The 27,221-nt window shown below is 36.7% G+C and overlaps 1 protein-coding gene across 1 annotated transcript in view; it reads left to right on the top strand.

Moving 5' to 3' along the window:
* The first annotated feature begins 7,708 nt into the window (after window positions 1-7,708).
* Window positions 7,709-27,221, top strand: part of LOC113228883 (cytochrome P450 9e2-like) — a 50,884-nt gene continuing 31,371 nt past the window's right edge. Inside the window, exons 1-7 of the mRNA XM_026462306.1 lie at window positions 7,709-7,835; window positions 13,562-13,761; window positions 15,278-15,441; window positions 21,029-21,166; window positions 21,911-22,113; window positions 24,838-24,973; window positions 27,101-27,215. Coding sequence (XP_026318091.1) covers window positions 13,562-13,761; window positions 15,278-15,441; window positions 21,029-21,166; window positions 21,911-22,113; window positions 24,838-24,973; window positions 27,101-27,215 — 956 coding nt within the window. The 5' untranslated portion in view covers window positions 7,709-7,835. The remainder of the gene's footprint in view (window positions 7,836-13,561; window positions 13,762-15,277; window positions 15,442-21,028; window positions 21,167-21,910; window positions 22,114-24,837; window positions 24,974-27,100; window positions 27,216-27,221) is intronic.

Raw genomic sequence — 27,221 nt, 5'->3', positions numbered from 1 at the left:
CAACACAACATTGTTTTTCGTACCTATTTGCAGTACTAACTACGCTGGGAATAGGTTTCTAATCAGAGCATGTAAATCTTATAATGATCGTTACCACCACATCGATGTATTTACCTGTATACTAAATTGTTTTCGTCAAATGTTAAAAAAGTAGATTTTAGTTAATAAATTAAGTAATTATTTCTTTTCTGCAATATTTGTCTCTATTTTTTTTTTAAACTTGTTTAGAGCTTTGTCATTTGGTTAGGCCATTGTTTACAGAATTTTGTCATTGTGTAGTAGATTAAGTGCTTTCGGCCTTCACTTTGTGAATTATCTATCATTGGAAACAAAATTTGGCTAAATTTAATATTTAATAGGTAAACAAAACATTTATGTAATATGTAAGCTGTATGTTTCTTTAAATAAATTTAAAAAAAAAAACTCTTCGATATCTCAACCGAATCGTTCGATTGGACATCGTTCTCGAATCGAAGGGCGCTTTCCGAGCTATTCAGAACATTCGAGTTAAAACGTTCGATTCAGATATGATATCGTTATCCAAGAACGTTTACGAAGTTAGTCGGCGAATATAGATTATAAGAAAAATGAAATCCTTTTATATATACATTTTTAAGACTTTAAAGGCCTAAAATATAGGAATGCCTTGCATTAAATTAATTAAATATATATAAAATTGAAAAAATCCTGATTTCGTTTAAAATGATAACAGATTTTTATATTACATTCTCGTTTTGTAAATAATAGGACTTTTGTAGCCTTTGCCGGTCGAGAAGTATGAGTAATCGTACGGGTGTGACGTCATTGCGGTTGAGTTTCGAATACGACAGCTTGACGTTCTATTCGGTTATTGTGAATAAAAATGAAAAGAAATCGTACGATGTCTAATCGAATCGGTCGACAACTGAGTTATCGTAAGGTTTATTAATCGACCTGCAAATCTCTCGCGCATGTATTCAAATGCACGCATCCAGCGCGTTCGTGGCACAATCGTCAGACCAGATCTATACGCTTTACTTGGCATATACATGAAAACGGACGTCTTTAATCAATAGATGGCGCTAGTATCTCCTTTTTGCATGGACCATACACTTTTCATAATATATAATTTTTCAGAACTCGAAATATATTTCGCAAAGGCAGCGATTTACTTCAAAACATGTTTAAAAAATCATGTACTAAGGAACCCAGTAGAAAGTGTGAACTTAGAGATATGCGTGTGTACAGCGAAAAAATACTTCTCGCGTTAGACACCAGGGGTGACATGAGTTGATGATTATATATAACGTACTCTTTGACGTTATCTAACCCACTATCTAATTACAATACACCAAGATAGAAGGCGTTAATCTACTTGATAGTTTCCTTTCTTGCCTTGTAGGATATAAGCAGACGATTCTGTACAACACGACTGTTTGTATTTCACATTACAATAACTAGATCGATGGACATTGTTTTGCGTTTTTCGTCTCCTCAACTTCATGCTGAAGAATCCAATTCTCGATAAAACACATATAATAAAAAAAAAATAATATACTACTAAAATAAATAACAAGATACAATTTTCTAGTCTCTTTTATCTTATTTATCGTAGACATGCTTATCTAATAAGCAATATCGATACAATCTTGAAAATTGTTTGGCACTGCAGTAACATTGAAAAAAAAAGGGCTGCAGGCAGTTATAATAAAGTTGTGTTCATGTACTGCCTATACTTACAATAGTATATTAGTGCAGAGACCGGGAAGTAAGGGATTGCTGGACGAGTATGAGTTACAAGGACGACGGCCAGGGAGGCCTTGTATTAATACGAGTCAAGCAATCCCAGTTCCCGCCGAGGCATGTATAGAATTTTTCTCAAACAATACGAGGAAATCATAAAACACTAAAGAGAGGAAGATGTATAATAGAAAAAGTAAAAAAAATATTAAATAACATTAGAATGTATACATATGTAATTTTGCTAAACGAAAATGTGATTGTTTTTCGGCACATTAATAGTGGTCTGCTGAACTTCTGATGATGTGTTGGAATATATATCTATTACTGTATTTTCGTTATCGCTCTTCTCACTAGCACTCATTTTCGCGACCAAAATACAAAAAAGACGACAAAACAAAAGAATACCAAAACAGTTTAGTATAAAAAATGTTACCGCAATTTTCTTATTTTTTAAGTAAGCGGTACAGGTAGGCATTTTTAATTCTCGCAGTTATAAATACTGGACAGTTAGCTGTATGAGTTTTTGTTTTGTCTGTTTATATATTTCATTATTAGTAGGTACATTTAAGAGTTTAGAGAAAAGGACAGTAATTGATTTTCTTACTTACTTTGCAGGCTTTGGCCGGGAAGAAGTCGCATGGTCCATAAATAACAAACTTTCCGTGTTCGTTTTTTGAAAGTAATGCATACATTTCCGAGCATGTTTGAGAAAATAAAATATACAGAGTCATTTGTAATATACTAACAACAATGCAGGACTAATTTACTAAGATCATAAACAACAACTTTTGTTCTATGGCTTTAATGAACCATCAGAATTTACTTTCATATAAAAATTTAAATATTCAAATAGATCGCTCGGAACGGTGATAACTCTATATAATAGCAGAAGCGCGAGTGGGGATCGTCGGGAATTAAGACGCTTGCACTGCACTATTGAACTACAGAACAATAAATACAATAGAAGTGTCCATAGTTGGAGGAGTTTGACCTCCTTACACCGTTATCTCACCTCTTTGTATCGCCTCTCTCCGCTTGTATCCTATCATTTTTTTTAATTTTTTACATGTATTTAAATTTTAAATTTGAATTGTTCCATGTACCTTCACTATCTCATTTTGTTTTTGTACCACGGTCACTCCCAGCTCGACTGCCACAACAGTCGGAGCTGTTAATAAGCTAATCATGTATAATAATTTATAAGTCGACAGCCTTCATGTGTCTATTTCTGTAATTCAGTTTCTCGGCCCATTTAGGGGTAAGTGCCTTAATAATAAAGTGTAGGGAGTGTTTTATACTGTTATACCTGTTTTTTTTACATTTACCTTTATATTTTTACAGCCTTTTTTTAAACTTTACTTCTTTAATAAATTTTGTGGACCGGAAGTTTCCCATTTCATTGCCGTGAACCTGTTCACGGCTAGTTAGGGTTACAACCCTTTCACGTTGATATGATCCTGACAATTATCTTATGTTTTATTTCACTATTTTGGAATGCAAAAATGATAATCGCACTTGTAATATTATCTATTGTGGTGTTTCGTATCATCATTAAGTTTTAATTAATTTAATTTTAATAAATTATCAATTTTCTATTTATCGTAATCATTTTTTGTTATAAGAAACGAAAGTAAACCTAATGTCGCTTCTTTTTTGGAATCCATAACTAAGAGATATGTCAACTAAAAAAAATCATTCTAATTCGGTACATAAGCCATGTGAGTTATGTATTATTAAAATACAAAAGTTAATTAATACACACAAGCCATTTCCATACACACTTGTTTAACTTTACTTATAGTTACAGTTACGCAGAATAATCATGATGAAGAATTTGTAGCTAAGGAGGCTTCCATTGTCGCTTGTTCTTTGTGAGATCGCTGATGTGTACATCTTTGCAAAGACGTTCCAAGAAAACAGCAACCCTATTTCGTTTTCTCGTTCAATTTACGTAAAAGACATTTCCATTCATTCGTTTGCCATTCTGACATAACAATTACGCCACCTATATCGTAACCTTGTGGAAAGAAGGCGTAACTTTTTTTTGACTATTTTTCAGGAATGTCTAAAATAAATATAAGTATCAGTAGAACTCTTCGTGAATGAGTTCGTCCAGGAAAGTACTGCCGCTAAGCAGTAATGTGAACATTACTGTGTTTCGGAAATTACAGGCTCGTGAGATTTTTCAGCTTGTGTGACGTGCGTGATGGGTGCAGTGGCAGTGCCCCTCAGATCTTTGCAATTTGAAGCTCGGAGCGGCACTACAACTGTTATGGACAGGCATGGTGCTTATCACTAGGCGCACGACTTGTTAATCCCATCACTTGAATTCATAAAAATGTGTACGTAACTATTTATTTTTTAAATATTACTTTTTTTTTGCTTATTCTTTAACGTTAAGTCTTCAGTTACACGACGACGAAAATTTTTATGCGGGTGGCCGCCACTGGTACCCGTCCAGCAACCACGCTTTCACGTACGTTAATGGCAAGTCTGAATTCTATTTACTAGGCAATAACATGCAATTTCCACCGAATCAACCGCGCGGATGTAGCGCGTGGTTCGCACTATCGCCGCGCATCGTTCACGGTGTCGCGCCGTAAAGGACGAAAGCGAGAGCCACGTTCACCCTTACATCCTCTAATACTTGTCTAATTGGTTATTTCAATAGCACTTCTCAAAATTACATACTTTTCTTGGTAACGATTTGAAAATTGATTCGCGTTGAAATATTTTTTCATTAATAGCACAAATTTGTTTTTCATCATATTTAAAGATACACCTTTTTCCTTTAGCATCTGACTAAATATTTACGGAGCAATTTCACTTGCAACTTTTTTGCTGTAAAAAATAATTCTATGTGCGAGATTTACCCTGTGTTACCATTTTGTTCCGTAATATATTTGAAGATTAAATGAAAAGTGGATCAGGAAAGCCGGGTTCGACTACCGGTAGGATCAAATTCGGAAATTAACTTTTTTGGATATTTTCAAGCATTTTTTGTTTTTGTTTTTTTTAATAAAATGTAAGTGCGCATTTGACCTCCATCCCACCTGATGGAGGTGACGATGAGGTCGACGATGGTGCATGCACACCTAAATAATGCTTATTCTCTCTGTCCTTGACAAAGCCCAAGTTATAACGTTCAGGGAACAAGTCTGCAGGCAGGGAATTCCATCCCATAGCCGTTCGCCATATAAATGTGGAAGCGTAACGCTTCGTGCGAATCTTTGGAATGTGTATTCTTCTTACCGTTTTCGGCCACGGCAACTGCTTCAGCTCCGCTGTTGGTGGCGCTGGTGGAGACCTTTGTAGCCAGCTTCAAGTCATGCGAGCGTAAGACCACGCTATCCAGCTTACCAAACGCTGCCGCGGCGGCCCCTATTCTGCTGTTGATTTCAGCATCAAGGTCACACGTGGATGTTATCGTGCTCCCCAAGTAACGAAACCTGTCGCCCTAGAGTTTCTTGCTCATACTTCACGGGGGAATCTGCCTTATGAATGAGCGGTACAGTTTAACCAATGTGACGATTTCAAGTGTAATAATGCTTACCTATCAAATAAAGATTATTTTGATTTGATTTTGATTATGGCTATCGTTTTCGAGGTATTTGGGAGTGCTCATTACGAATATGGCCCTTATTTCTAAATCCAAGATGGCGGACACGATTTTTCAAAAAAATGCAATATGAGTATCCTTTTCGAGGTATTTGAGGATGCTCATTACGAATATGACACTTATTTGTAAATCCAAGATGGCAGACACGACAGTTCAAACAAAAGCAATATTCGTAACGAGCACCCTCAAATACCTCGAAAACCATACCCAACTTGCCATTATTCGAAAAATCGAGCCCGCCATCTTGGATTTACAAATAGTGCCATATTCACATTGAGCATCCCCAAATACCTCGAAAATGATTCCCATATACCATTTTTTTGAAAAATCGTGTCCGCCATTTTGGATTTCGAAATAAATGCTATATTCGTATTGAGCACCCCCAAATACCTTGAAATCGATACCCAATTTGCCATTATTCGAAAAATCTTGGATTTAGAAATGAGTAGGTACCATATTCGTAATGAGCACCTCGAATGCCTCGAAAATGATTCCCATATTGCATTTATTTGAAAAGTCGTGTCCGTCATCGTGTATTCGGATATAAATTCCATTTACATAAAGATTACCAAAAATAATTTTTTGAAAATTCTTGTCACTTGACATTGTCGATCGACAAAACCGAGCATATCTGTAGGCACCTGATCGACATTGTCGATCGACAAAATCGAGCAAATCTGTACGCACCTGATCGAAAATTTCGGGCAAATCTGTAGGCCTTTAACTTAATGATGAGTTAAGCAAGATACAATTTCCCCACTTTTGAGGGAAATGTTATTCCATGGCATCTCCATTCGTATATTTGTGTGCGTGCCGACGAGCGTAGATACAAGTTGCTTACGCCTACATGAATTTGATTTTTGCCTCACTTGTGACAGTTCGTTTGATATGAAACTATCATTCTATGCGTTATTATTATAAGCGCTAGGCGAGGTACCTACTACTCATTTAATATTCTGGATATTGATTCAAAAATATCCAATTCGGAGTTTTTCACAGATAACTCGTTACAATCGATACATTCTTACCTACCTGGGGATTATAAAAGGAAGCTAGGTAATCGGGGATTACGCTTTATATTGATAGACATTTATTTTACTTAAAAGGTAAGAAGAGTCAATCTCGCTATGAAGAATCTTATGCAAGTGTGAGGTCATGTCTTTTACGGCAAACAAGCAAGATCACTTTAAATTCGTCACACCTCACTACATAGCCGAGACTGCGACCATAACCTCATTTGTAACCAAACATACTGAGAGCTCTTCCCTGGACGTTTTCTTTACTATTCGAGTGGACTGTATAGCAGGGTAACTTGGGTAGAAGCATACTCTAGAATGCTATAGACAAAGCTATAACAGTGGGCAATAAACTTTAAAGCTGTTTGAAACACTTGGTAGACCTTGTGATACTGCTCTGTTCTTTATGTACGCACAGTGTTTTTTTATAACATCAAGTGACAGGACGAAATAATCGTGCGCCTGATGGTGAGCATACGCCTGTTCATAACAGTTGCAGTGTCACTTAGTCTGAGGGGCACTGCCTCTGCGTCACCCTGAGCCATAAGTTAACAAGTTCCATTTGCCTGTAATTTCACGAGCACCCTCCCTTCAAAACCCCCGGAACGCAGTAATGCTGACATTACAGCTTGGCGGCCGAAATAGTTAGGATGGCAGTACTTCCCTGGACGAACTCTTTCTCAAGGAGCTATACTGCTGCTATGGACACGAAGCGTTAATATAGGGTCAATTATTGTGAAGAGACATGTCCACTAGTTTTTATGATACAAAGTGACGGGACGAACATGTCGTGTGCCTGCTATTATGCGACACGCCTGTTCATAGCAGTTGCAGTACCATTCAGAGCTTTAAATCGCAGATTTGAGGGCACTGCGCCCGCCACATTGAGATACAAATTGATATGCGCCTGCAATATCACCAGCATCCTTAACCTTCAAAATCGGAACACAGTAATGCCCACACTACCGCTTGGCGGCAGAAATAGGTAAGGTGGCAGTACTTCCCTGGATTCTTTCATAAGAAGCTCTACTGCTACTAACACAGTGTAGCTGCACTCAATGCTAAATGTGACAAGATAAAGGCCACCCTCCACCATAAACTACAATTACGGGGCGGTGCACTCATGTGCCCTCAAAGTGCACGAGAGTTTGCAGCGAAGATTGGCATACATTAGTCACATTTAGGAGTCAAAATGTTCGTCATGTCCAAACATGGTCGGATAGATAGACAAAATTTATCTACATTACATATATAGTATACAGTGTTTATCTTTTGCAAATAAATAGACGCATCCGAAACGTATTTATTCATTGTTGAGGTACGTACGGTTGTAGTAAAGTTAGTAATAACTCGGCGCTCGCGCAGGCCGGTTGCCTTACGTTACGTCCCGCCCGCCGCCAGCGCCCGCGTAAATCAACTAGTTTGCTGTTGTAAATACTGTACAGTTTTCCATATAAGTGTAAATTCAAAGCTGTAAGGTAAATATTTTGTGATTTTTTTTATATTTAAGGTGCGTACTACATAAATATAGCACAGGTACTCTTTCCTGCCACTAAGTAAAAGGGTATAATGTGAGCATTACTGCGTTCTGGTTTTATAAATAAAATATAAATAAATAAAATATTTATTTCAGTAATACAATTAACTTTACATTAACAGTGCATGGTACCTCCTATTAAACTTATCAAGCCTGTGTCAGGCACCGCTCTTCCATAGCTATAAATGCATATTTAACATTTTTTACTTATACTTAATGTAGTGTTTAATTTTTACATTTCCAAACATCGACAAAACAAACAATTTTTTTTTAACAATTTGCAATTTTCGAAACTTCTAATTTTAAATTTAATATTGAATCTTAAAACGTATGTGTGTGCCTTTGTATATGAAAAAATATGTGTGTGTGTATATGTGTGTGTGAGTGAGTGAGTGAGTATGAGTGTGTGTATGTGTGTGTGTGGGGGGTGTATGTATGTGTATGTGTGTTAACCTGTTGCCATAGATGACGAAAGTAGTGTTTGAAGGAAAGTGGTTTGGAAGGGTAAAGGTGTTGGTGAAACTACAGGGACTTGTCAACTTTGTCTCAAGGCGACGGCCGAAGTGACATTGACTTTTACGCTCACAGTACTGTTTGGCGGCCGAAATAGGAAAAATGGCAGTACTTCCCAGTAGGAACTTTTTCACAGGGAACTCTACTACTATTAATAAACTAGAGATAAAAAATCATAATATTAAACAGTTCTAAATTAAAAACATGAAGTTTAATTTTAGTGTCAGTCTCCTTGTGAAAACGTTCGTCCAGGTAAGTACATAAGGCGCACTATAAGTTTCCGGAACTGGCCACTTACATAAACAATATTTCAAAAGTAATTACAACATTTGAAAATGGAACTCTTTGGCTGTAGAATGCAGTTTGTTGCATCTGACTGTCACTTGTGGCGTCATTTTAGAAACTGAAATGGAAAATACATCACCATGGATTTAACTCGTGAAAATTTTCGTAGTATGATTTTCCACGACTTTAAGTGTAATTTAACAGCTCAGCGGAGCTTCGCTCGGCTTCAAACTGCTTTTTTTTTTATTTGCAGAATTCGTAACAGGTGACGAAACTTGCATTTATAGTTACGATCCCAAAACAAAGCAGCAATCGAGCGTATGGGTGTTTCGAGATAAGCCGAAACCAACAAAAGTGCCTCTAAGCGGATGATTATTTCTTTTTTAAATAAAACTGGACACGTGGCTACTGTTGCTTTGAAGAATCGTTGTACCGTGAATAGTGATTGGTACAAGACAATTTGTTTGTCGGAAGTTATTGACAAACTCCGTAAAAATAACCGTAAATGCCGTATCATCTTGCACCACGATAATGCCAGTTCTCACACGGACAGACAGACAAATCAATTTTTGAAGGTGAACAATGTTGACCTTATGAGCCATCCCGCGTACAATCCCGACCTGGCGCCTAGTGACTTTTATTTATTTCCAAAAATTAAGAACCAGTTACGCGGTCAACGATTTTCATTACCTTAAGAGGCTGTCGAAGAGTATGAAAAATATGTTTCAGAGATTGTCACGGAGGAGTGGCATAAATGTTTTCACAATTGGTACATTCGTATGAAAAAGTGCATTAACGCTAACGGAGAATATTTTGAGAAACAATAAACTCATTTGTGACCATTTATAGTATTTTTTCTTATTCATTCCGGTACTTATAGTGCGCCTCACGTACTACCATCTTAACCATATCTACTGCCAACGTTCTGGTTTTGAATGGTGAGGATGCTGGTGAAACTACAGGCACATGTCGTGACTTGTCAACTTATGTCATACAGGCGTAATGGCAGCGCCGATCGTTGCGATTTAAAGCTCTAGTGATACTGAAACTGTTATGGATAGGCAAGTCACTTACTACCAGGTGCGTGACTTGTTCGTCCCGTTAATTATATGGACGTCGGGTCCGCGCTAAAAAGTGTCCGCACTTGTAAGGCGCTAAAATCGTATACAGAGCGCCAAACTCCGCTTTAGTCTTCATTTGTTCGACTGACAGCGCGATACTGCGATGACATTACAATTTAAATTTCGAATAGGTTGACTTGGGACATTTTTTCGTGGTTTTTGTATTAGACCCGTCGTCCATTTATTTGTAAGTCAATGCTTGGCACCATAAAAAAAAAGTTTTGGTCAAGCGTGAGTGAGAAAATAATAAATATTGTCAATTTTTATTATAATTGTAATCCAAGTATACAGCATCAAAATGCTATCCGGAACACCGAGATCAGACCGGAAGAGTCGTTAAAAACCAAAAATAATGATCTTCAACAAGTACATAGAAAAATTCGTAAGGGTTGGTAGCTCAGCTGGGAGAGCGTCTGCCGCGGATTGCTTGAAGGCGCTGGTTCAAATCCAGCGAGATCGAAGGAATTTTTCTTATTCGTATTAATAATTACAACAAACTGGTGGAGTCATTCATTTCATTTAAAAAAATACGTGAATATCATAGAAGGAAAACATCATATTCAAGCAATGTAATTACAATATAGAAAAATTAATTTCCCAAATTGTGCCTCATTCAACGTCCACAGTGCAAGCGATCGAACGCGCCACCGATGACGTCAATATGACTGCTCTATTCTATGAAAGAGCTATCCTTGAGAAGGCCCAAAATACTTTTATTCGTTTACTATTTATTAACGACGTTTGATTATAAACATGCCACGAGTGATCCTGTGCATACAGTCCATTGGTTTAATTTTGGCTTGTGTTAACATTATTTCAGTTTTACTCGTGTGGAGCATTGAAACTGTATCGTAGGACCACTTGCTAAAACAACAAACCATTTGGAATCTCATTGTTACCTTTGCGCAGTTTGTATACGTACTTTTATACAGAATATCTTGCCAGTAAGTATGATCGGTTTAGCTTAATATTTTTTATTTTTTTTATGTATATTTATTTATTTTAAAGGTACACAAACAACGCATGGGAACTGATAGTTTGATATTTAATAGACTAGACAACATTCCCAACAACAGCGTACACAGCATGATACAATTAGTCTTAGTATTAGGTTAGTGTAAAATTACATACTCCAGATCTAACACAAAAAAAAAAAAATTAATAAATAAATTTACTAAGTGATTTGTTTAAATAGTTAAAAAGTTTGTTAAAAAAGTAGGTTCCTTATGTGACCGGCGATTTAGGTCTAGGTAAAACGAACGAGAGACGTGACACTTTGATCGAATTTTGCCAGGAGCACAGCCTAGTGATAACTAACACCCTCTTTCAATTACCACCACGCCGGCTTTAGACTTGGACCTCTCCGATGCACACAGCAAAACATATTGTTCTCAATCAAATCGACTTTGTGATGGTAAACAAAAGGTACCGAAACTGTGTTGTCGAAGCGCAAACTTATCCGAGTGCAGATGTTAGATCCGATCATTATCCAGTTGCGATTACCCTACGATGTAAAATCAAGAAAGTGCAGAAACAGAAGATAGATGCAAAAGTTAATGTACGGAGACTCGCAAACAGTGGTATCAGAGAGAACGTCACGTAAATAGACTCGAGCACCAATATTCAACTCGAGTCTATTCAGAAACTCGATGGGCTCGTAATACATCGAGCGGTGAGTCTGTCTATATGACTCGAGTCTTGTGAATTGGAGTTGAGTTTTAAAATGTAGACTCCCGGATTTGAGTTTTTTATAATACTACACAGACAACCAAAAAACGTTTCAATTCAATACAAAGTTCTGCAACAAACACATCGAGAAACTTATAAGATCTGCTAACTCGGTCCGAAGCTCAGTTGGTAAGAGCGGTGGTTCGACTATAGTCACGTTGATAGAGTTTTTCTTTGTGTTGTTTAATTTTTCTTTAATCTTTGTACCAGTAACAATAAAAAACTAGTGGAGTATTTTCACAAAAATAAACGATATGTAAAACATCATAATATTCAATAAATGAAATATAGAAGCAAAATGTTTCGCAATATCTGCTGTACTTGTTTAATATTTACCAAACCATTTCATTACATGTTTAATATGCAATATATAAGTTTGAAGACTGTTTGATCCTATCGGTTATTGAGTTATGTAAACGCCAAAAGCTGTTGTATTTATTAGGCTTATATTAATAAATCCATTTCAAGGCCTTTGTTAAGTTTACATTTAAACTGACTTCAAAAAAAGGAGGAGGTTCTCAATTTGACAGTATGTTTTTTTTGTATGTTTGTTACGCGATAACTCCGCCATTCGTGAACCGATTTTGATGATTATTTTTTGTTGGAAAGAGGGTACCTCCATAATGGTCCGATTTAATTTTAAAAAAAATCATCCATCTCTAATGGTGCCTGTTCACGCATGAAGATTCATTTTTATAAATAGCGCCTAAGTTTTATTATAAGGAGCAATTATTTTAATGGTTGATTTTGCTATTCTCAAATTCAAGGCGTTCTTCTCTCAATATACTTTGAGTAGTGAGAACCGATTTTTATTATCTCCTGTGTCTCGTATAGTGGCGAACTAGGGGATGAATTCGGGTTTGCGCACTTTCCGGTAACCGATTTCAATAAAACTTGGTAATTATTCCACGTACTTTTGAGGTCGGTCTTTTTAGTACTCTGTACTGAGATTATTTATTAACAAAATGGTACTCAAGTAAAAGGTGGTAGTTTAGTGGTTTGTCAGTCAGTTATTTGAAAAGGCGTGCCCGCCATCTTGGATTTGGAAATAAATGCTATATTCGTAATGAGCACCTCCAAATACCTCGAAAAGGATACCCATGCTGCATTTATTCGAAAAGTCGTGTCCGACATCCTGCATCTTGGATTTTGAAATAAATGCCATTTTCATAATGATTGCTTTTCATCAAAATGTAACTTTTGAAAATTCTTGTTCGCCATCATGTATTTAGAAACGAATGCCATATTTTGACTATCATACCCATGTAATTTCGGAGTTACGTACATTTGTGAATGTACACTAAGCAATGATTTTCGTTGACGGTGAAAGAAAAGATCGTGATGAAATCTACAACGTACTATTCTAATAGCAGTAAAGCTCCTTGTAAAAATGTTCGTCCAGGGAAGTACTGCCACCTTACCTATTGCTACCACCAAGCTATAATGTGAGCATTACTGCGTTTCAGTTTTAAAGGGTGAGGTGCCGGTTATATTTTAGGCACAGGGGCATTTTCAACTTATGTCTCAGGATATGTGACGGGCAGAGACGGTGCCCATCAGATCTTTGCGATTTAAAGCTCTGAGCGATGCTGCAACCATACGTACCTACGAGTTGTTCGGCTCGTCATCTCTTCGGTAGTGTCATAAAAAACATTACGACGAAACTTATTATTTCGTTTTTACTCATTAAATTTGTTTTTTTTTTGTTGTATGTAATTACTTGGCCACAATCTTATTATAATGTACAGTCTTAGAATACAGTGATGATTTTACCGACGCGACGTCGGTGCGCGTTTGAGCAATATGTTTTGTATTGGTTTAACTTCCTTTCTTGTGGCATGATTGCGATTCAATTATAGATTTTATTGTTGACGTGTTTAAGTTGATTTTTCACGCAGTGTTTGGATCTACTAATTTTGTAAAATTTACGTTTACGTTACGTTACGTTAACGTTTTCCTATTTCTTTTGATTATATCTCTTCGTTAGATAATTTAGAAGTAATCTGTATTATTTTTCCAGATGTTGCTCTGGATATGGCTGGGTTGCCTCGTCATCGCAGCTCTTCTGTACTTCCGGCAACTTTACGGCTTCTTTAAACGGCAAGGTGTGAAGACACCCTTGATCGTCCCACCTTTCGGCACTATACTGAGCATTTTTATACAACGAGATCACTTTACTGAAGAAATTACTAAGGTTTATAACCGATTTTCTGAACAGAGGTGAGTACAAATTTAACATGGGTACAAGTAGGATGTAAGAGACGGTGCTTACCGAATACTCAACCATGATTTTTAGTTGCAGTGAGTAAATTTAACAAAATATTTGCTTAAGTCTGTAACTTTATCGGAGTAATAAGGAAAATGACGACATTTCTTCCAAAGGCGTAAAATTTGTAAATGGTTTGAACATGTACTTACCGTTGCGTTAAAAGTGTTCTAACGTTGACACCTCCTTAAGTGAGAAGCCCCAGGTATTTGAATAGTATTTTGTAGCAGTAATGTGAGCGATAAACAGTAATGAGGGCATTTCTGCGTTCCAGTTTTCAAGGTTAAGGATGCTGATAAAACGCATGTCGCTTACCACCATGCACACGACTTGTTCATCCCGTCACTTAAAGTCATAAAAAAATGCCTTGTCATCAAAGTTAGCCATTTTTCATTTACTATTTTGCTGTATAATACCACAAGATTATAAAGATGCTCGCGGATAAGTCAAACTCGCCAATCTAGGATAGTTCGTTCAAATATAGGTAGGTATATTCTGAATTTGACGGTTGGTGAATCAGTGAGGCGGCAGCAAAATTCAAGATACTTGGAAATCCACCTTTAGCATTTGGTAATATTTTCAATTTATAATTGCAAGTAACCGGGAACAATTAAGTATTAAGTTTGGAATCTACCATAAAAATACAATACCTTATAAGGTGTAGATAGAGTGAAAAGTAGCGATAATAATGAAGCATAGGTAAGAACAAACAGGTTCTTATCCTGTCAGTGGCATTGAATTAAATCCTTAACGACCTATCACTATCACAAATTATCGCTGTCATTGTAATAAGGCTGCATTGATCCATGAAATATCTTATTTTTTATGGCGTGCGAGATTTTAATGATCTATTAAGCAGTATTATACAGTCAGCGCCAGAATGGTCTAAGGTCAAGATTGACCCAAATAAGGTATTTTTTATGAGATCATAAACGTATTTTATATTTTATGGATTAAGTTTTATTTGCATTTATTTCAATTCCAGATCCGTCCGACTTTTCGTACATAGGTATACTTACGAGTAAAGGTTTCCATGTGGATAACATACACAAATGTTAAACTTATTGTTACAATAGGATCTGTAAAGATCCCGAAATGTTAAATTCTTTGAAAAAAAAAATGAACGTGCTTTAGAGTCAAAAAGTATTTTAATTTCCAGTATGTAACGGTGGAAAAAACTTCAAAAAGAAGTCGATATTAAATAACAAAGAACATTTTAATAACATGGCCAATAGGCCAAACTCCCCTGGGTATATTCGAATCGAATATTACAACGATGTCACCTACTGACAGCGATGGAGTGTTTTCTGCAGTGGGGCTGGACGGACGCAATCATCTAGCCCCGAAGTTAACTGCAAGTTTGTTTCTGTGACCGTCGCACCATAACGCTGTTATCCATATCGCCAACCAGGCCTAGCTGCTTGATTAGAGAGGTTTCGATTTGCCAAAGTAACTGAATTACTCTGTTAGGTTCTACGGCGCTTTCCAATTCTTGAAGCCGTTTCTGATGGTGAGAGACATCGAACTGATCAAGAAGATTGGCGTCAAGGACTACGAGCACTTCCTCGACCACAATAGTTTATTTAAAGAGGAACACGATAAGCTTTTTGGAAGAAATCTGATTTCGTTAACAGGTAACATACACTTCATTTTATCTTAAAAATAGATTATTTAAAACATGTCCTTTTGAGTTTGGGCCCTAAATTTTTACTACAGGTTTTCAATTTCAATTTATGAATTTCCTTAAAATAGGAAACTGCTATGATTCTCCACTTTTTTTTTATTTATTTATTTATTATTTATTTATTTATACATTTTAGGAAAATTCACGGACAAATAATACAATTATAGTAAACTTAAATATGAGTAATCCAATGCCATTTACGAATTTCCACCTACATGAAACAATATACAGTGCTTAGCAAGCCAAAAAGAGATTACAGGAAAATACAAAGAACGAAGTTATACATTTTAAAAAAAAACAAAATAAAAATTACTATTAATATACAATTAAACCTTAGAGGATGGTAAAAGAAAAAGAGTCTAAGAATTAAACGAACATACCAGTGTATTCATCGCCAATCACGTGATGTGTCAAAGTGACGTTTGGTCATTTCACGCCTGACTGTGTCTATGCTTGAACAAAACAAATCAAACTCAGAATGATTTACTGTCGCATTGTTATAAAGTCTCAAAGCACGCACCGTGTACGTATTTTGCCTATAATTAGTGCTCGCAAACGGCACTTGCAGAGGTGGTCGACATCTGTAATGTAACAAGTTTGTGCGCAGGTTTATGTGTGACAACAATTCCGGACAATCAATCTTACCGTTGGCGATCCCCATCAGTAAACTGATGTCACTAATGTCTCGACGGACACGAAGCGGCAAAAAATGATACCTAGTACACCTATGCTCATAACCTGATGAAAATTGTTTAGTTTTGTAGTCCAGATAACGTAAGAATCTCTGCTGAATTGCCTCCAACCGAGACTTATAGCTTTCATAGCATGGATTCCAGACCTGTGAAGCGTACTCAAGGTGACTCCGTACAAAAGAGCAATAAAGAATTTTAATGCACTTGATATCACTGAACGTCGCCGATGTCCGAATAATGAATCCAAGTGCCTTTGATGCCTTACTTATTACACAGTCAATATGCTTGTCAAAAAGTAGTTTGTCGTCATGGAGTACACCCAAGTCCCTCATTTCCCTGACTCTCAATATGTTGGTGCCATGTAATTTGTAACCAGTGCCTATGGTTGATGTTTTACGGCTGAATGTCATGTAAAAACATTTGGACACATTAAGTTCAAGCCTATTTATGGTACAGTAGGCTTCAAATCTGCTTAAGTCTGCCTGAAGATCGTCAACATCTGACTGCCCACGTATGACTTTTAGCACCTTCATGTCATGAGCAAAGAGCAGGATCTTCGAGTGTATAAAACAAGATCCAATGTCGTCGATGAAGATGATGAATAGTAGAGGTCCAAGGATAGAACCCTGCGGTACACCAGACGGGACTGATGTCCACCTTGACATAAAGCCACGCAACACAACCGCCTGACTCCTATTAGCTACGTAAGAAGCAAACCAGCGCAACAAATCTCCATGTATGCCTGCTACCATCAACTTGTTCAGAAGCACATTGTGATCTATGCGGTCAAAACATTTAGTGTAGTCAGTGTAAACTGCATCAACTTGTGCACGGCCCTCCATGCCTCTTGTTATGAATTCATTGGCGATGACTAAGTTAGAGACAGTGGACCTATTTCTTAAAAAGCCATGTTGGTGTTCATTAAATGTACGATTCAACACCGCATAAACATCACTGAATACCAGCCTTTCCAATATTTTTGCAAAAAGACATAACTTGGAGATTGGACGATAATTTTCAATATGTGATTTATCACCCTTCTTATATACAGGCGTAATAAATGCAGATTTCCATATTGATGGAACGATGCCTTCATTTAAAGATCTTTTGTAAAGCAAACAAAGCGGAACTACAAGGCTGTCAGCACACTTTACTATGAATACAGGAGGAATGTGATCAGGACCACCAGATTTAGAGAGATCAAGGGATTTTAGCAGTTTAAGCACTGTAGATTGAACAATCTCAACTGTACTGATAGAAATGGCACCATGAGTTACACTGATAGGTAGATTGTGTAACCCTAGATAAGGATCTTGCGCTGTAAAGGTGGAATGGAAAAAGTCTGCGAACATATTGGAAATAGCTTCACCTGAATCTGCAGTAGTGTTATTATACTTCATTACACCAGGATAGGAATTAGAGCATTTTAAACTTTTCACATATGACCAAAATAGTTTAGGGTTGTCAACAATTGATTTCTGAATTTTATCCAAGTAATTATCAAAACATTTTTGTTCAAAGTCAATAGCTCTTCTACGCAGCACTGTGAATGAGTGATAATCCGAGATATTACCATATACTTTATATTTACGGTGAAATTTATATTTTTCTTTTAGAATTTTTAATAAGGCCGAATTAAACCAAGGAGGATGAGACCCAGTTTTAATTAATTTAGTAGGTACATACATGTCTCGACACTCATACAGTTTACAGTAAAGAGATTGACTGCTTCTTCTACAGAATGTGCATTCAAGTATGAATCCCATTTTATATTATTGAGAGTAGATGAAATTGATTGGTAATCACCATGATGATATAAAAATTTCACTTGTGGTTGTTGTATAATAGTGTGAATTTCAATAAACTCTGCAACAATATTTAGTGACTTATGGTGACTGTCTTCTGGAACTAAAGGATCGGGGCATGAATTAATACTTAATGGGCTATTTGAGAAAACTAGGTCAAGTATACGCTTATTAAGGTTATACTCACCATTATATTGTGAAAAATTACATGTGTCAATAGTATCAATGAAGTTCTTTATGTAGTCACTTGAAATATCTAAAGGTCGAAGCTCCAACTCACCGCAAGCTTTCGTCCACGTGATATTATCTGCCAAGTTAAAGTCTCCTGCTATAATGTAGGTATCAGTCGGCTGATGCGCAACAATGTTACATATTTTATTTGAAAAGTTTAATAACTGCGTTTTCAATGAATTACCACCTTTTTCATTACATATATATACCGTGCACAAATGTATTCTATAAGAAACTGTAGGTCTATTATGTTTTAACGTCAACGTCACCCAAATATCCTCTGCAGAGCTGCGCCACTGACAGTTTTCTACCACGGATAGGTCTCTTCGCACCGCGATGAGTACGCCACCACCCAGAGATTGCGACGTTTGCTCGTAATTGCGGTCACGCCTCCAGACCAGATACCGGTCGTCAAACAGCTCACTGTTATGTACACCGTCTAATAACCAAGTCTCAGTTATAAGTACAACGTCATACCTATGCATACAAATATTCCTAAGGAATGTATTAGTTTTTGTACGCAGGCCACGAGCATTTTGGTAATATATATTAAGTTTAGCCATTAATGATTGTTATTGTAAATACTAATTGATTAAAATGTATAGAATTCAATGAAATAATATAATTGATAAATTGGTCAACAATGCGGCGGTAGTAATAAACATACACACAAAAATAACAAGTTCGACACAGTGCTAGAACACGTTCTACCATCGAGTTAAGCAAAACTATGCAATACAATAGCGCGAAAAAAGCCATTAATATGAACAGTGATTTACGTAGTTGGTGCGTGCAAGGAGAAAGGCGCTCAATGCGTAGAGGAATAGCCTATAGATTTGTGAAGCTGTTAAGCGAGCGGTGATTAAGCAACAAACAATGGACTAAACTTACTTTAAAGCATTGACACAGTCGATATTGGAAAACGACATCCTCACGTTTTGGACCAGCGATGCACAAACTGTCGTTTTGTTGTGATATTATAAAAAACCTAAAAATTAAAAACTTATCAGTTAGACAACTTTCAATAAATCCCGTTCGGTCTTGATAGTCAGTATTGGAGATTGGTCGTCGCGGCGCACGAAAATCTTGGCGTGCTTCACCCAAACATACCGGAAACCCTTCTCTTTGGCAGCCCTTTTGGTGTTTGAGAGTAGTATTTTGTTATGTGTGGTGAGGTGATCGTTTACAAAGATCCTGTGATTACCCTGCAGCCCCAGAACAGCAGGTGTAATATGTGTTTCTTTCGATATTATCCTGGCTGCAGCTATAAAATCTTCTTTCACATACCGGTTATTAAAGCATACTATGATAGGCTTAACCTGGTTCGGATCTCGTGAGGGCACTCGGGTAACAAAGTTTATTTTGTCTTTTGACACCGGATAGTTAATTTTTGATCCCAACATACTAATCAATTGGACTAAGTTTTCATTTCTCGTTTGGGTTACTCCTTTTAATTCTACGTTGTTCATTCGAGACCATTGTTCCTTACTAGCTAGGTCATTCTCGAGCCCATCCAGTCGCCGCTTAATATCAGGGATTTGCTCCGCTGACTGCTCTACTTTGGCCAATCGTGTCTCGACCCCCCCGATCCTAGCGTTCAACTCCTTTATGGTGTTAGTGAACTCGAGCACAGATGACTTTATACCGCTCATCTCCTCTCTTAGAGACTTGAGCTCATGCGATAGAGCTTCAAGAGGCGCAAGTTTTTCAGCTAATCGTGCTATTTCCTTCAGTATGAGAGAGTCCCCACCAGGTGTAGTAGATTGGTCAGTATTAGAAGGAGGTTGACGACTTGCTGGTATAATACTCGGGGAGGGAGTGCGATTTCCGGCCTGTTTACACTTAGGGCAACGCCACGAAGATCTCCTCTCGCCTAGTCTTGAATATCCAAGTTCCGTGATCCCGCCACAGTGATAATGAACCATACCACCGCATGCCGTACACCGGGCTCCGTCCATCAATTTCTCAGTACAAACGATGCATTGAAAACTATTCATTTTTTTAAACTTGAGAAGCACTGGAATTTACTACGCGATTTAATAAGTATTGGTGATAAGACACGGCCGTACGCTAGTAGCTTACGAGCGAAACTGATCGCTTGTCTCAATAAAATTCAAGAATTAAGTAATGCAGGTAGGGAATTCCACTTCGTAGTCTGTCATGTATTATTACAAGTATTTCGCTTGGTTTGGTTTGACAAGCGTGTGACGGTGTAACCTCCTTACACCGTCATCTCACCTCTTTGTATCGCCTCTATCCTCTTGTATCTTATCATTTTTTTTATTTTACTTGAATTTAAATATTAAATTTTAATTGTTCCATCTTCCTTCACTTTCTCATTTTGTTTTCGTACCACGGTCACTCCCAGCTCGATCGCCACAACAGTCGGAGCTGTTAATAAGCTAATCATGTATAATAATTTATAAGTCGACAGCCTTCGTGTATCTATTTCTGTAATTCAGTTTCTCGGCCCATTTAGGGGTAAGTGCCTTAATAATAAAGTGTAGGGAGTGTTTTATACTGTTATACCTGTTTTTTTACATTTACCTTTATATTGTTACAGCCTTTCTTTAAACTTTACTTCTTTAATAAATTTTGTGGACCGGAAGTTTCCCATTTCATTGCCGTGAACCTGTTCACGGCTAGTTAGGGCTACAACCCTTTCAAGCGAGTCAGCAATTGCACAGTAAAGGATAAAAGCCATTACAACAGAAAGATTCAAGTGCATTCTGAAGGCGGCTATAAAACGAATTTCAGGTGTAGAAAACGAAATTTGCAAAATCAGAAATATTTATTTTTTGGTCAACAGGACAGGAATGGAAAGATATGCGATCAACCCTGAGCCCTGCTTTCACCAGCTCCAAAATGAAATTGATGCTGCCACTGATGGTGGAAGTTGGAGATCAAACGATCCATTTGCTTAAGAAGAAAATAAAGGAGTCTGAACGTAAGTGGATTTTAGGAACATATCACTAATTCAAAAAACCGTCAAGGCTTGGCCCATTGACGGGACTGCACGGCAGGGACCGTTTGGCATTCTTACATGCCCGGGTGGTACCCAAAATCGTGGACGGAAATGGCTAATATGAAATTTTGTATAATTTCATACTTATTACATATTTCGAAGTAAAAAAATCTTTTGTATACGAAAAAGAGGCAACTCCATTCAACGTTTAGATTTTTATGAAAATCGATTCAAGTGCATACGATCTAATCTATGATCCATTTTTTGTATCGCTTTATTTTAATACGATTTTCAAGTGAATCGATTCAATAGAAACGCAAATCGATACTTTAGATCAGAATGCAATAATTATTGTATGTAAATATGTTATTAAATTGCAACAAAACTCGATTTGCAACAAATATTTAGTTCTAAATATTGGCGTTAATGGGTCTTAATCCGATTTAAATCCGGCGTTAATAAACCCATCTCCGCTAAAGTATTCCGAAGGCAGAAAAAGCATTTCTGAAGAATTTCTGAAAAATTTCGGTTTTTGTAGCTACTACCAACTAATTGAAAATAAACTAATTGAAATTTCAAGTATAACGTCATACAATTAACGTATATTGTTATTCGTCACATAAAAATCTCTTACCGTGCGGTCCTATTAGAACTGTACGGCACGGTCACGCTTTAATTAACCATTTCATAATGCCCTTACATTTATATATATTTTTTCATTTACAGAGGATTATTTAGACATTGAAGTGAAAGATCTAACGACCAGATATGCAAATGACGTAATTGCATCTTGCGCCTTTGGCCTGAAGGTAGATTCTCAAATGGACAGAGACAACCAGTTTTACGCAATGGGAAAAACTGTTTCTGCTTTCACTTTCCGTCAACTAATTATATCCTTCTTGTTTTATTGTTTCCCGAAAGTGTGTCAAGTAAGTATTTTTAAAGTTTCTTTCTTGTCTTTTCACGGTATTTGTGATGTATTCGTCATGAATATAAGGAAGAATATTAATTATTAATTATAATTATAATTAAGGGTACATAGATAAATTCCTAAACCTTTCCATGTGTATTTTCATACTCCGTAAAATTTTGCATGATTAAAATAAACACATGTCAAAGTTCATGAACTAGTGATAGGGCACGATCAGTGAAATCGAGAATAGATGTAGGTACTTGAACTTCGACTGAACTAAAAGGACTCGACTGAAAAAATGAGATATTTGTAACCATGCTATTATATCATAGCAATAACTGAAAACAACTCAATAACTAATGGGGTTAAGGCAGGGTAACATAAAGCACGGGGGCGGATTGGAGGACAACCGACTCGCCCATCCGTTGGCGCGGGAGCCCTGGCGCAAGCTATGGCGGCCGGGCGGCGTCGTGGTGAATGTTCACAGACCCCACGGCACCGGCTGAACCGGCGAGAAGGAAACCGGGGGGGGGGGGGGTTAGTGGGATAAGCCCTCCAGTCTGGAGGGAGAGTCCCCACATAACCCCTGAGTCTCCCTGGGCTCAGGTGTATCTATAAAGATTTCCCCTCGTCAAAAAATAAAAAAGGGTACACTAACACACCCCCCCACACACACACACACACGCACGCACGCACATACGCACGCACGCAAGCACGCACGCACGCACACACATAAACCCTTACAAAGTACACCCACACTCACGAGAGAAATAAATGTAGGCCATTCAAATATTTCTCCTGAATCGAACCCGGGACCTCTGCGTGGCAGTCCAACAAGGCATCCCTTCGACCACGAAGTCAGTTAAAGTATTAGTCACCAAACAGTTATCTAATATTATAATTATTAGGTATGTAGTTACGAAAACAAAAATAATTGATTCTGTCATATTAAAAAAAAAAATATCCGTTTTAAAATTGTAAAAGAAAATCATTTCAAATCGCAATCACGGAAGCAGAAGTAATAATAATAAATTTTACCAAAACATTCATTACGTGGACATCAAAACGTGAATAATTGTGTCATTTTACAAACACGATATGGTGTAATCACCCGATTACACCATTTCGTGTTTATAAAATGAGAAATAATATCGCAATTTTAAATGAGGTAGTTAAAAATTGTGTATTCGCTTATTTAATAAATAACTGTCGACATTGCTTTTTTACTTTAAAAAGTACTTCACAGTTTGAACAAAAACAATAAACGAAAATGTCAACTTTCAGAAAATGGCAATTAAAAGTGAAACTAATTTTAAGTATAAAAAAAACAAGATTTTCATTTAGTGACAGTAGTGTTGGTTTCAACCTGTTATTTGTCTACGTGTAAGTTATATGTTACTACCTCAAGGCTGCACTGTCAATCACCATTTCCGAAAACTCAACATTGTATATGATTTGGTCTCACCGTTTTTTTACTAACTAGTTCCTATGTCATGTTCTAAAGAAATAATAAACTGCCAAGTCCAATGAGTTGAATTCAAGATCAACCTAAGTCCAAGAAATACCATAGTCTATCTTTTTTTTTCGTTCCTTATCTTATGCTACCTATCGTAAGGATTCTTTCTTGCACTTAAAATTAAGATTAACCTGAGAAAAAGATTAATGGTTTTATTTTGTATCTCAAAGATACATAAAATTGTTTTGCTTATAAAATTTCTAAAATAAACAAGCTGATCACTTTAGAGCATTTATCCCTGTCCAGAAAAAAAATCCTTAAGTCCCGTTTAAAAGTCACTAAATCCAAAAGGTTTTGTTCTCTTTTTTATTATGAAGACTAACACGGTTATCACACATTATAATATAAAAGTAACGGGAGTTACTCGCGTAGTATTTTAGTCGGAAGTGGTCCGACTAGTTTCGACCATAATCGATGGTCTTCTTCAGGGGTTTAGTGCAACGTTCGCGACCGCGTCACGTCTAGCACTGCGCGCTGCGGCTCTCTGCGCGTTTTTGTTCTCAGTTTAGTTTTGTTTTCAGTCCAATGTAATTTTTAGCAAATAATTTCTACCAACATTCAACTCATGTTATCAGGTGTTTAATACAAAGAGCCCCTAAAACAATACACTTTAACCACCGTCACTCTTTTAAAGGCTCGATATTATCATTTCAAAAGCAAAAAAAAAAACGACGAGAACGTACAATATCCAGAAACTGGATTAATGGATTTCTTGAAATGGGCCTTTCTTTAGAAAGGCCAAATGTAAGTAAAGGGCACACGAAACGGTAACAAGAGATCTTTGAACCGGTCCGTCTGACGGTTTACCGATGTTTTCTATGTTGAACAGTGTATCCACTTATATACAAAAAAAATTACATATTGCCTTTTTCTAGTATATATTTATTAAACGTATTTAATTAGATCGCTAAAGAAGAGACTCGTGCCCAGCAGTGGGACGTATACATAAGTTGATAATGATGATATATTAAATATTAGACAACATCACGTACGTTACTCTGATCCTAAAATAAGTAGCTAAAGCACTTGTGTTATGGAAATCAGAAACAACGAGGCCACCAAAAACACTCAGACTCGAGACAATCAATATAGAAAAGTTTTCGTTATTGACCCGGCCGGGGATTAAGCCCGGGACGTCAGAAATGGTGACACCATGAAAACCAGCGTGCAAGCTACTCGACAACAGAGGTCGTCTAAATGTTAGTGACATATTTATATTTTTAGATATTCAAATGGACTCTGTTCCCGAAGCCAGTGCAAAACTTCTTCAGGACGCTGGTAAAGGAGACGATGCAGAACAGAGAGCTCAAGCAAATCGTTCGGCCTGACATGATACATCTGCTAATGGAAGCTAAGAAAGGTATTGTATAATAGTTTATTACTTCGCTGGTTTAGTTGTTGAGGATTATGGAGTTAACCTGCGATCGAATCCCGATGAAACCTCAAAATAATATTAAAAGTTTGAATAATGTTAGAATAAATACACCAATGTCAAAAATTTCTATGAAGAGCCTGTAATAAAAATGGAAAAATTAAATTAGTGATTTTCACTTTCGGCAAATTATTGAAAATTATGACGCCATTATAAAAATACTTTCATGCATGAGGGTAGTTTTACAAGCGTTCAAATGAAGATGGTCACAGAACTTGGTTTTAGTGTTCGTGTGAAAATTGTGAGTGCGTTCGGGCGTATACGGTAGTTTCATATGTATAAAGTGAAGGAACAATAAGTAGTCGAAGATCTTTAAAATATGGTTTGCAGTAACCTGTCCTTTTCACCCGAAAATTGCTCTGACACATCTTGTTTGTGCCTTCAAAACTGAGTTCGCGTTAGTTGAATTGCTACAAGACATTTGAAACAATATACTTACGTAATGTCCAGAAACTAATATCTGTGATGGCAATCAGTTTTTGTTATTTTTATTCACTGCACCGATAGCACTTATCTAAATAGATACAAAATAAATCAAAACAGTCTTCGATATGACGATGCCACTTGTATTTATCAACACAACAATGTAACATGTAAAACGTAATTATACCGTTGGAGCTTTTGATTTAAAAATAAAAACACCAGCCTATGATTCGTTATTTCGTAATTGCGATATAAAGCAATAAACTGTCTTGTCGCTAGATAAAACCCAAAATGTTATAATCGAAAGAATATCACATAAAACTAATACAATAGAGAAATCTGTAGCTGTAGAGGTCCTTGTGAAGGAGCTCGTCCAGGGAAATACTGCCGTCTTACGTATTTCTGCTGCCAAGCAGTAATTGAAAACAATTGAACGGGGTCATTGTTTTATGTTCTAATTTATTTTTAAATAAAGAATCTAAAAAGAAGAAAAAATCATAATATAATCTACAGTAACAAAAAAGATTTCAGTTTTTCGAGGTGATCGCAAACTTTTTTTGATGTGTGTATGTATCTTATAAAAACTACTACGGGCTTTACCGTGCGAATTCCAAGTGCTTTCTTTATAGTGGCCGCCTACTGCTTCTCCATAGAGAAGTATCAACAATGTACTGACAAAATTGAATGATTTATTTGAGATACATTTATGGACATCACACACACATATTTAATATGTGCACACCAAGGCAGTACCGTGAATACCGACGTGTTTGTATGTGGTGATGTAAGACCTACATGTCAATGCGTCCAGCGACTGCCTTTTGTGGTTATGTAGTTTGTTTTCGCGCTGGAACTTTCTGACAGTATAAAATTCCTCAATTTTTTTCTCTAAATGCATAGTTTTTTAGTAATTCAATAAACCAATAATGTGTACTGCAGAAACCCTATTCTATAATAAATAATAATGAAACGTGTTTTCACACTTTAAATCAGGTTAGTTAGGTAGGTATTTTCAGCCATCTAGGTGAAATGAATTACTTAATTACTAAACTAAACTGAACTAAACTGAACTAAACTGAACTGAACTGAACTGAACTGAACTGAACTGCTGAACTGAACTGAACTGAACTAAACTAAACGATACATACAGTGTGCTATTAGTAATCAAAATCAAGTCTCTTACTACTTTCCAAACTGTGATTTAATTATTCGAATGGTAAATAAATAACCTTTATCATTGCTTAAATATAATCTAATCAGTAATTGTTTCTTTTGGAATTGTTAGTATATAATAACTTTTACTGGTCTTCTTATACCGCAAGGGTTACGCTATTTTAATGTATAGAGTAAACGTATTCGCGGTGGTCATATGAACGAGATCGAATTCCATTCTTAAATATAACATGTGTACTGCACCAGGAATCAATTTGAGCTCGATATCTCATTATACTGTATTTTATTGAAATACAAAATTGTTATAGCCTTATTGGAAAACTCTACATGTGCCACATATCATGCTATACTAATTGCCATTTGTATATTTAAATTGAGGATTTGAACATCACGCAAATAACGTGAGGTTTAATTTATAATACAGGCACCGTTTACACACAGTTTCTTTTGACTTCACAGGAAAAGTAACTTATGATGAGAAAACAAACCAAGACAAGGACACCGGCTTTGCCACCGTCGAAGAGTCATCCGTAGGCCAAAATAAAATCAGCAGAGGTACGTCAAATCGGAATAGGTATAA

This window comes from Hyposmocoma kahamanoa, unplaced genomic scaffold (genome assembly GCF_003589595.1).
Source record: "Hyposmocoma kahamanoa isolate Upper Pololo Valley unplaced genomic scaffold, ASM358959v1 260, whole genome shotgun sequence".
Classification (NCBI taxonomy): Eukaryota; Metazoa; Arthropoda; class Insecta; order Lepidoptera; family Cosmopterigidae; genus Hyposmocoma; species Hyposmocoma kahamanoa.
Note: the sequence above shows the minus strand (reverse complement) of the source record. Positions and strands in the feature narration are given on the sequence as shown.